General features: G+C 53.8%; 1 protein-coding gene across 1 annotated transcript in view; it reads left to right on the top strand.

Annotated features, from left to right (window-relative positions):
* The window catches only part of NEURL1B (neuralized E3 ubiquitin protein ligase 1B), a 112,817-nt gene extending 101,787 nt beyond the window's left edge, over positions 1-11,030 (top strand). Inside the window, exons 3-6 of the mRNA XM_033517772.1 lie at positions 4,341-4,947; positions 7,587-8,294; positions 9,278-9,403; positions 10,123-11,030. Of these exons, the coding sequence (XP_033373663.1) occupies positions 4,341-4,947; positions 7,587-8,294; positions 9,278-9,403; positions 10,123-10,367 (1,686 nt within the window). The 3' untranslated portion in view covers positions 10,368-11,030. The remainder of the gene's footprint in view (positions 1-4,340; positions 4,948-7,586; positions 8,295-9,277; positions 9,404-10,122) is intronic.
* Positions 11,031-11,509: the final 479 nt, after the last annotated feature.

The following is an 11,509-nucleotide window of genomic DNA, read 5'->3' as shown; positions in this document are numbered from 1 at the left end:
CTCTGAACCTTTCAGCCATCCTCTGGACGTTTCACCCATTCTCTGAGCCTTTTAGCCATCCTCTGAACCTTTCAGCCTTTCTCTGAACCCTCCAGGCTCTTTCTGAACCTCTCAGCCTTTCTCTGGCCAAGGGCAGATGTTCCCTCATGATGGGCTGTGCCTGCTGCAGGCTGTGGATGGTCCCAGTGATTTTCCCTGTCTGTATCCACTGCCCTGTTTGGCACCAAACTGCCCCTTGTGATCCTGTGGGTCTTTTGTCATGGATTTACTTGGGAAAGGCCCTCAGGAAAAGGCTGTGGGAACCAGGGAATGTCTTTGGTGCAGACCATGGATTTACTGGTGATGTGTGAGGATGGCAACGCTCTCCTCCTCCTCCTCCTCCTGTCAGGCTGCTCTCACTGTAGCTCTGGTCTCCTTCAACATTATTCCCTTCTGCCCCGTTTTAGGGGTATTATTCCTGCCTGGCTTGTCAGGGCAAGTGAAGACAGGATTGATCTGGCTGGAGGTCACTCCCCAGCTGAGCAGCCTCCTCCATCCCACGCCCCTGGGAGAGCAGCAGCCTCAGACAGGGCTCGGAGCTGAATTTTGTCTGCTGCTGTCAGTGGGATTACAGTGCCACTGCAAACCCAGGGCTGTGAACAAATGGGTGAAAAAAAATAAATAAAAAATGTTTATTTTTAGAACTGGAACCATGATAAATATGTGGAATTTGTCCAGGGTCTGCCTGCTGTACCTTTTTGAAATGCAAAGTGCATGTCTGTTAAAATACCGCTCCAAAGGTCAGCATAACCTCGGGAATGAGAGCGCTGGCCTTTTGGAAAGCAGGTGAAGCTTCAGATGAGAGCACGGACCCCCAGAACCCAAATCGGCCTCAGTGTCATCTGACACCACAGGGATGTGGATGGAAATGCTGCCTTGCCAAAAGGGCTTATCCTTCATGTTTCAGTGAGGAGCCTCAGAGCATTCCTCACCCTTCAGTTCATCCTTTCCTTCCATTCTCCTGCCTTCTGTATTTGCTCGTGTGTTTGAGGCGTGCGCTGCCAGTGTCACGTTTGAAAGCGGTGAGAGTGGGGATGAAAAATGGAAAACTCTGGAATAAAAAGAGGGATGGAACCTCAAGGCATCCCTCAGTGGGTTTGTGTCCCCTGTGACGAGCCAGGCTCGCAGGGCTCAGGGATTGACGTCTTTGAGAACCTTTTTCAATCCTTTTAGCTGCCCGTGAGGTGGAGGAATGGTGTTACTCTCTTTTAGACGGGGAAGCGAGGCAGAAAGAGAAGGAATGACTTGCTCCCAAGTGTTGTAGGAATCTCACAGCTGAAAAAAAAAAAAGAAAAGAAAAAAAGAGTTGGCGTAGCTCTTCGCTGCCTGTCAGGCACCCTGGGGTAGGGTGGCACTTGTGCCACCAGCTTGGCTGTCGTCATCCCAGCTTTTGGGTGGGAAGGCACAGTCGGGAGAGGCTTTGGAGCAACAGCAGAGGGATCCAAACTGGGGAAGCTGAGCTGTAAATTAGGGCAATTCAAAGGCACAATTGAAAGGCACAAACATCCTGTTGAGCTTGAGAGTCCCCGTCAGCACCTGATGAGTAAAGCACATGTCCCAGCTCAGCCCCGGGAGTGTTTCAGTGGGAAAACTCTGCCTCCCTGCCTCGGGTTACGGCAGCCTTTATTCCACCGGCAGGTGTTCATGTGAAGAGGGGATACAGCGTTATAAATAAATTATCCTATTTTTTTCCCCCTATTGTTTAGCCACAATATGCTTTCCTGTTGTTGTTTTGTTTTTTTCTTTAAAAAAAAAAACCCAAACAAAACAAAAAGCGCCAGACCCCGAGTGCCCCTCTGGCAGGGTGGACACACAGCTGTGTTTGAAGCTGTGTTGGTGTCCTCACTGTTCTGTCACTCGTGCTGGTGGCACTGGCACTGTCACCTCGGCCTCCTGAGAGGGGCATGAGGAGCCTGGGGCCCACACCCCTCACAGGAGTCTCTTCTTCATCAGGGGCTGTGGGAGGAACACTGGGGTTGGAAAAGAGGGGATTTTGGGGATAGCAGAGAGGAGAACAAAATCTGTCTTCCCTCTGTTCTCCTCCTGGCCCATGTGGGGACGTCAGGCTGTGGCACTGGCAGCAACAGGGGGGTTGTTTTTAACCATTTCAGAAACAAAAAGCAGCTCAGTGGGTTATAAAATGAGGGTTTCTCTGCCTGGGGAGGCTGTTGCCCAGCCAGGCAGGGTGTGAGGTGGCATTGAGCCCACCCAGTCCTGCAGGAGCCCCTTGGGGTCTGTCCCAGCTCTGCTGGACCCAGAACGGCACAAAGGCAGTTCCCACATGGAAAGGCCTTTTCCCACATGGAAAAAAGGCTGCTGTGTGGGGAGCCCAGGCCAGGAGAGGCTTCACCCTGCCCTGTGCTGGCTGGGTCCCTGCTCAGGAGCCCCCATCCACGCTCCCTTTGCGGCAGTGCTGTTTTTTGGGAGCGCTGACAGCGCACACATGGAGCGGCACCCACATGAGCCACGGGTGGGTTGTGCTGGGAGCAGCCATTTCTGCATTTTAGCTCTTCAGCAGGCAAGGAATGAGATTTCTCCTGGAAATACACAAAGAAATGCTCCTTCCTGGGGAGCCCTGCTGTGCTGGGGCAGGCCTGGGGGATGCCTGGCCTGCAGTGCTGCTGCGAGCAGAGGTGCTGGGCTGGGCACTCAACACCAGGAGGATTTTCCCTTCCCCATCTGCTCCAGGGCTCTTTTCCACAGCCCTGGCATGGAACTGGCATCCTCCCCTCACTGGCTGAGAGCAAGGATGTATTAATTTCCACTGGTGTTTGACAGGATTAACCATTGCACAGCGATTGTCACGTGCAGGACAAACCAAGAGACAAAACACCTTTTGCTCATTATTTATATCTTGCTGCAAACAGGAGCTTTTTGCCTTCATAGCCCTTTGACTCCTGCTACAGATGCCCGATTTGAAGGGCTAATCCTGTGCTCAGATCTTGCTGCAACCTCTCTTCTCTTTGCTCAGTGTCTTAGTGCAGGTCCCAGCCTCTTGCTGCCCTGTCTGCTCTGGTTTTACTTGCAAAAAAAGGTCACCACCACTGCAGCCCTCCTGCCAGCTCACCCAGCTGAGCTCCCAGGATCTTCTGGTGGGTTTTTTCCAACAGAGGAAAATGACAGAAAATCCTTCCCTTGTCACGAAGCGAAGCCTGGGGTTGCACACAGGGAGGAAGCAGCTCGGAGGAAGGGCCTGGCAGGCGGCTGCTGAAGCTTCAAACGTGGCAAAAGAGTTCAGGATGATTGTGAGCATGTGATGGGCTTTTATATTTAACATGATGGCTTTGGGCATTCAGGATGTGTTCCATTTTTGCTCTAAAAATCTACAAAGCCAGGTGCAGAGACAGGAGGAGAGATGGACTGGGCAGGGATGGGGAGACCAAATTCCCTGGAAGACCATGGTGGTGGTGGGAGCCCAGGACCTGGAACAAGTCCCCATGTGCTCAGGGATATGCAAAAGACATTGTCTCCCCCTCAGGGAGCTTCTAGCTAAGGTTTAAGATTCAAAGTTGAGCTTTTTTTCATTTCTGCTTCATGCCTGTGTGAATTTCACTTTAGGCCCCAAATTTGCTTTTCTTGAAGTCGGTCTCAGAATTGCTATTGACTTTAAATGCTTCAAGATCTCACCCATCAATTCTCCTTCTCCCATCTGTAAAACGAGGATGGCAGGATTTCTGTGCCATCTGCGGTGCTGTGAAGCTGAAAACAATCATCATCTATAAAGTGCTTTGAGCTCACATGGGAGGTTCTGGGTAAAGGCAAGGCTGTGCAGGATGAAATGTTCCTGAATGTGCCACTTGCATCTGATATCTGAGCCAGGGGCTGGGCTGGAGGTGTAGGAAGAACAGTCTGGTGTTGCAGAGGTGCTCCAGCTGCTGAATGTCTTGGATTATTTCTGCTGGTCAAAAGCTCCTGTTCATCATTACAAAATCAGGGCACAGAGGAGCTGGTGGCTGCATGTCCCCCCCAAAATCTCCTAAAACCCACGCTCACCTCGAGCATCTGTGGTTTTTAACAGCCACAATCCTCAGAGCTCTTGTCTCTGGCCACCATGTGAGTTAACTGCACGTGCACTGCAAGGAGGAATCTGGGAGCTGCAGGTGTTGAGCCTTTCCGAGGGCAATGGGAAGCACCCGATGGGAACCAGGGATGTTCCTTCCTACCCAGCTTTGCAGGGAAGCTGCCGAGCCTTTGCTCGACGCGTTTCCGCAGAAAGCTGGGACGGCAGAGAGCAGGTTGTGCCGTTTTAAGGTGAAACAGGTCTTGGCAGAGCGGTGCAAATCACACCCGGCTGAGCCAAGACCTCGTGCCGAGCCCTCCTGACAGATGTGCTTTGTCCTTTGGCAGACACGAGCCACCAGACCCGCTCGGTGTCCAGCCGGCCCTACTACAGCTTGCCCAACAGCAGCCATGAGAGACGCTCGGTGCTGGCCATCGCGGAGCCGCCGCGCTTCCACTCGCAGGCCAAGGGCAAGAACGTGCGGCTGGACGCGCACTCGCGCAAGGCCACGCGCAGGAACAGCTTCTGCAACGGCGTCACCTTCACCAACCGGCCCATCCACCTGTACGAGAAGGTGCGCCTCAAGCTGGTGGCCGTGCACCACGGCTGGAGCGGGGCCCTGCGCTTCGGCTTCACCATCCACGACCCCTCGCAGATGAGCTCCGAGGAGATACCAAAGTACGCCTGCCCCGACCTCGTCACCCGCCCCGGCTACTGGGCCAAGGCTCTGCCGGAGAGGTTTGCGGTCAGGGACAATATCTTGGCCTTCTGGGTGGACCGGCACGGCAGAGTCTTCTACAGTATTAATGACGAGGAGCCCATCTTGTTTCACTGTGGTATTAAAGTTTCCGGGCCTCTCTGGGCCCTCATAGACGTCTATGGAATTACCCACGAAGTGCAAATTCTAGGTGAGTGCTTCTTTGGGCCTGGGGGCTGCTCTTCTGGTTGCTCTTTCTGATCCTGTAGGAAAGATGCATGATCTGTGTGATTATTTCTATGATTATTTCTATTTAAGAAAATTAATTTGCTGTTGGTTTTGTACTTCTAATTAATCTTTTTTCTTCTGCCAGCAGTAGGGATGCAGAACGCAATATATTCCAGAGCTGGTAGTGGTGGGAAGCCCTAAGGCTGCACATTATGGGATGGGATAAATGGGAATATTTGCCTGTAGCTCCACTCAGCTTTCTCTGAGCTGGATGTACTGCTTTGGCATGGAAAAACATGGAGCAAGGTCCCAGGGATTGAGGAGACAAAAAGAACCAGTTGTGACTTTGTTCTTTCCCAGCTACCAATTGCTGCCAGTGCATTGGAAAACTCCCAGTAATTGCCCAAGAGTTTCCTGGAGCCCTTCCCCAGCCCCTCTCTCCGCTCTTGGCCGTGCTCCCACCCTGGCTGGCAGTCTGAGGGGCTGTGTTAGCATGGTGACCCTTCCCTGGCACAGGGGACATCACTCAGACCCCTGGAATCAGGTGGGGCCTGGCTGATTTACAGCCTCATCCTTGGGGAAGGCAGCAAGAGGGGATGAATCTGTCTGTTCCCATTAACAAGCCCAGCTGATGGCCATGGAATGATTTTCCTTTCGTGGCTTTGACAGCATTGAAATTTCTAATGAATGCAGCGTTAGATGGAGTGTTTGAACTGGGCTACACCACAGGGAGCTCTTTTAAAATCCAAGAGTTGCCCTTTCCCAGAGGCTCCTCGGAGCTGATGGAGTTTTAACAGCCAAAGCCAGCTGCACCTGCCCGAGGGGATGGTGCTGCCAGCCTGGCACGGGGAGCAGGGATAAGCTGTGGAATGGCGCGTGCAGAGGGCAGGCAGCTCCATCACACATCCTTCTGAACGGTGCCAATTACTTTACAGGCGAGAAGGCCACACATAAACAACGCTTTTCCCTGTCTGCTGTGCCTCAAATGTGTAATTAAACCTCACCAGCAGCTTGTCCTGTAATTGCAGTTGCGACACACTCCAGCCCCTGGTGCTCGTCACGGAGGAGAAGGAGTGCTTGCTGTATTGGCCAAGGCAGCTGCTTCACCAGAGCTCTCCTTTCTCCTCATTAAATTGGAGTTTGAAAAATAAAATGCAGCTTCTTTCTGCTTCCTACCTCCAGTCCTGCCTGCAGCATCCAAGAGTTCCCAGTGAAAGGCTCAGGATGAGAGCACCTGTACTCTGATGAGGGATTTTTTAAAATTAAAATACCAAACCCCACAAACTGCCCCAGAAATCAGGGCCATGCTCAGCCATCTGGGGCACCAGGAGACCTGAACTCCTTGCTTGAGGATGTGCTTGTCTCTGCCTCCCAAAATGTTGGGAATTGAGAAAATTGTGAAATACAGCTCCAGTTCTGAGGCACAAAATGCGTCTTTCAGCATCGTGAATCACAGAAGGGTTTGGAATGGAAGGGATCTCAGAGATCATCTCATCCCAACCCCTGCCATGGGCAGGGACACCTTCCACTTGTTCCAAGCCCTGCCCAACCTGGCCTTGGGCACTCCCAGGGATGGGACATCCATTATGAAACCTGGATGTGTTTGATTCCTCTGTGGGAGCATTTCTTGCCTCACAAGCTGTGCTGGCTGCGAAGGAGCTGCTCCAGCCATCAGCCCACCCCACTGGCCTCCCCTGCCTGGGCTTCTGAGCGAGGCAGGTTCTGCTTTGCAGCTGCTGGGTGGATTTGGGTGTTTTTCCTTCTTTGCCTGGGGATTCTCTCCTCCAAGGAGGAGCAGTGTTTGTGCTGGGCAGCTTCACCCCTCTCCATCTCTGGGAAGATCAGGAGTCATTCACACAGACTCTTGGATTCCACGTCCAGGCTGCCCCAGGCAGGGCTGGAGGTAGAAGGGAGGACACTCCCAAACTTTCCCATGCCTTTACTTCACCCCCAGGCCTGGCATGGCTGAAGTGAAAACCTGGGAAATTAATTAAGGATCAACATCCTGACTTTCCCTTCACTGTGAAAAGGGAAAACAACCTTCTGCTGTAAAAGCTTTCTAACACCTGCAGGAAGTAGCTTTTGTGACAAGCTCTCCATTCAGAACCTCTGCAGGGCTGTGAACACCCCTGAGATAGGAGGCTTGAAACGACCTCTCTTGGAAACACCTGTGCCTGGACACAGGTGTAAGGAGCGTGGAAAGAATATCCATTTATCCTTGAGTTCCTTCAGCCATCACTTGTGGATTTGTCTGGCACAAGACCCTGGGACAACAAAATATTGAGACTTTGCTTTTTTAAAACAGTGTAACCTCAGAGCTATCAGATCCTTCTCAGAAAGCTGTAGGACCACACTGGTTTACAGCTTTTCCCATTCCCCAGTGCAGGGAACTCCCAGACCACACGAGTACTTTGGAACTCTTGTTTTTCCTTGGCTGGTGCCAAGAAGCAGCCACTCCTCTGCCTGCTCCACGCGTGCCTCTGCACCAGGAGCTGTTCATTAGTGCTTGACCCGTGGCTGATTTTTTCCTTGTGGAGTCTGTAGGCTGCAATAATAGCAGTAAGCAGAAAAGCAGGCAGTTTTCTCCTGACTAACGCCTCTGTGCCTGGGTTTCTCTCACAGACAGCATGTTTGCAGAGACCATGACCACGGCCCGGCTCAGCACCGCCCGGCTCAGCACCTGCCTTCCCCAGAGCAACCACGACTCGGCCAACTTCAACAACAACGAGCTCGAGAACAACCAAGTGGTGGCCAAAATCGCAAACCTAAACCTAAGCCGGGTTCCAGGGCTTGGGACTGACAACCACATCATCCCCTGCTGCCCCAACCGGCGGCAGCACGCCCAGGGAGTGCCGGCCTTCCTGGACACCGACCTGCGGTTCCACCCCACCCGCGGCCCCGACATCACCTTTTCCCAGGACAGGATGGTGGCCTGCACCAACTGGCAGGAGAGCAATAGGACTTTGGTGTTCTCTGACCGGCCTTTGCACATCGGGGAGAGCCTCTTTGTGGAAGTAGGACACCTCGGGCTGCCGTACTACGGGGCCCTCTCGTTCGGCATCACCTCTTGTGATCCGAGCACTTTGCGGACAAACGAGCTCCCGGCGGATCCGGACTTTCTCCTGGATCGCAAGGAGTACTGGGTGGTTTACCGGGCGTTCCCGGTGCTCAACAGCGGCGACATCCTCAGCTTCATGGTCCTGCCCAACGGAGAGGTGCACCACGGGGTCAACGGGGCCAGCCGGGGGATGCTCATGTGCGTGGACACCTCGCAGTCCCTCTGGGTGTTTTTTACAATCCACGGTGTGATCAACCAGCTCAAAATCCTGGGTAAGTGCAGCCAGCACAGCACCTGGGAAGTTTCCTGGGCCAGAACCAGAGCTCTGGGTTGGCACTCGCTGTGTTCACTGCTGTGAGGGTGCAGCTCTTTGTGTTTGCAAACAAGAGGGACAAAACGTGGTACCTGTCACAGAGATGTGTGCAGCCTCTATGGCTCCCCCAGGAAAGGATGAGACTTGAGAGATAAAACAAGCAGCAGGCAGGGAGGCAGGGATGGCTGTGGGGGGCAGCTGTTTTTCAGTGGGTTTGTTTTTAGAAGGGATTCTTTATAAACAAGGATGGCTGTTTGGGGCAGCTGGTTTTCAGTGGGTTTGTTTTTAGAAGGGAATTTTTTATAAACAGGGATGGCTATGGGAGGCAGCTGTTTTTCAGTGGATTTGATTTTAGAAGGGATTCTTTATAAACTCCCTATTCCAGCCAACAGGTATTAAACTTCTGCCTTGCTAAGGATGGTTTTTGTGAGCACAGCTCTGGTTTAAGCATGGGCAGTAATTGCTCCTGAAGCACTGCAACAGCTTGGGGATCAGCTGGCACTTCTGATCCACTGCTGGATCAGGAGATCATTGCTGCCTTTCTCCTTTCCTTCTGTTGAGGATTCTATCAGAAAAACAGATGTAAATGACTTTGTAAAGCAGGTTTTCTCCATCCAAAGCAATGGCCTTTCCCAGCTGACAGTGTGACAGCCACAGCTGGAGCCCACTGCTGCTGGGGACTGTGGGGAATGGAAAGGCAAATATTGGATCACCTGGTGCTTGCTTCACTGAGGCTCAACAGGCACCATACAAAGGCATGATGAGGTCCAGACCCTGGGGTCACATCCCAAATCTTGATCTGTATCGTCACCAAGGGGCAGCATTAACTCAGCAGCCACATCGCCCTGAGGCAGGTGGGGTGGGAGCAGCTGGGCAGGCTGAGGGGGCTTGGCCAGGGTTGGGGTGTCCCTGCGTGGGCTCAGCTCTCTCCTGTGTTTTCAGGCACGGTGCAGTCCAGCCCAGTGACCGTGTCTCCCTCAGGATCCCCCGGGGGCTCCCAGTACGACAGCGACTCGGACATGGCCTTCAGCGTCAACAGGTCCTCATCAGCCTCCGAGTCCTCGCTGGGTAAGGACAGCCAGCCCTCGTGGGCTGCCTCTCCTGCCAGGCCAGCAGAAGGAATGGGGAGGAAACAGTGCTGGGAAGGTTTTCACGGCCTGCAGAAGGGCTGTGGTGGGATCAGCACCAGTGTGGCCAGCAGGACCGGGGCAGGGACTGTTCCCTGTGCTGGGCACTGCAGAGGCTGTGCCTCGAGCGCTGTGTCCAGTTCTGGGCGTGACAAGAAAGACATGGAGGGGCTGGAGAGTGTCCAGGAAAGGGAATGGAGCTGGGGAAGGATCAGGAGGGGCTGAGGGAGCTGGAAAGGGGAGAAAAGGAGCTTAGGGGGCCCTTGTGGCTCTGCACAAGTCCCTGCCAGGAGGGGACAGCCGGGAGGGTCAGGCTCTGCTCCCAGGGAATGGGGACAGGATGGGAGGAAACAGCATCTAGTTGCACCAGGAGTGGTTTAATTTGAATATAAGGAATAATCTCTTTATGGGAAGGGTGGTCAGATATCGAACAAGCTGCCCAGGCAAGTGGTGGAATCACCATCCCTACAAGAGTTCAAAAAATGTGAGGATGTGGCCCCTGTCCCATGTGTAGAGAAGGCTCTGGCTGGAATTCACTGGGATTCACTTGGCCAAAGAACCGGGCAGTGGCTAAGGAGAGCCTTCAGAACTGATTTAAATGTATTATTCAGGGTGAGCTTTGCCCCATCCCCGTGACTAAACCACCCTCCTCTTTTGCAGTGACTGCCCCCAGCTCCCCTTTGAGCCCCCCCATCTCTCCTGTCTTCTCCCCCCCGGAGCCATCGAGCAGCAAGAACGGGGAGTGCACCGTGTGCTTTGACAGCGAGGTGGACACGGTGATCTACACCTGCGGACACATGTGCCTCTGCAACACCTGTGGTCTTAAGCTGAAGAAGCAGCTCAACGCCTGCTGCCCCATCTGCCGACGGGTTATCAAAGATGTGATTAAAATCTACCGCCCGTAGGGGGCTGCTGGAAGGGGCAACGCCGCTAGCAAACCACGCCTTTCCGTCCCTGCTTATGGGTTATCGTGCTGGTCAGTCGTTATCAAGTGGCTCGTTATCTGTGTTTCCTTATTTGACTGGTAGGGCACAATTCAGGGAGCAAAGCTGAGGATCGTGCGGGGCCCGAGCCAGCTGCAAATGAGAAATTTCCCGTGCAAAGGCTCTTTTCTCCCTCCTCCCGCAGCGGGGGAGGCTGGCTGTGCTGCGGGTCGGGATGGGGAGGTTGCCACTTGGGCAGTGCCAGGTGCCACCGGGCTTCCCGACCCCAAAACACGACAGCTCTGGGCTGCTGCCAGGGGCTTTGTGCTGTGGTGGAGCAAAAGTGGGGCGAGGCCCAGCAGGAGGGTTCCAAGTGGACAGAACTGATGTGGAAATGTCAGGTAAGGAGAGTTAGCTCAGGCCAAATAGTGGCACGGCCAGGTTGTCACTTATTGGGGTTCTGTCCCCGTGAACAGGCTCGTGGGGACGTGGAGGAGCTGGTCTGGGCTTAGGTAAAACAGATTTTTCTCTCTGTGGCAGAACAGGGACTTCTGGCCACAGAGGCTGAGAGCAGGGAGCTGCCCTGGGGTAGCTGTGAGGAGCAGGAGCCCACCCAGAGCCCAGGCAGCCCCTGCAGTGATGGAGCTGCAGGGAGCTGGGAGAGGCAGCTCAGGCTCTCTGCTGCCTTCTGAAGCCATAAACTGCAGCCTGTGGAGCACAGGGCTGCTGGGATGGGCACACTGCAGTCCTGGCTTGGGACACTGGTTTGTCACCTCCAGGCACAACCCCCTGCCCTCCTGGCAGGTGGCACCCGGTCCTGACTGTCCCCTGTGCCAGACCTTCCCCTGCTGCAGGCAGGGCTCAGCCTTCCTCCCGCCCCACCACGGGGACTTTTTGGAGGCTCTGGTGAGAAATTCATTTCTGACCCAGTCCCCATCAGGCTCACCTTTATTTCTGGGGACTGTATATGCTGATTTTACCTTTCTTTCTCCAGCCTTTGCAGGTTTCCCAGCACAGCTCCCAGCTGCCCGCACGCTGGGTCTCAACTCTAGATGAGACCTTGTTGAGAAAAACAGGGACTATCTCACTTGGCTTTACTTAGGAGGAAAGAAAAAGGCTCTGAG

This window comes from Parus major, chromosome 13, assembly GCF_001522545.3.
Source record: "Parus major isolate Abel chromosome 13, Parus_major1.1, whole genome shotgun sequence".
In the NCBI taxonomy this organism is placed as follows: domain Eukaryota; kingdom Metazoa; phylum Chordata; class Aves; order Passeriformes; family Paridae; genus Parus; species Parus major.
This window is presented reverse-complemented; position numbering and strand designations above follow the sequence as displayed.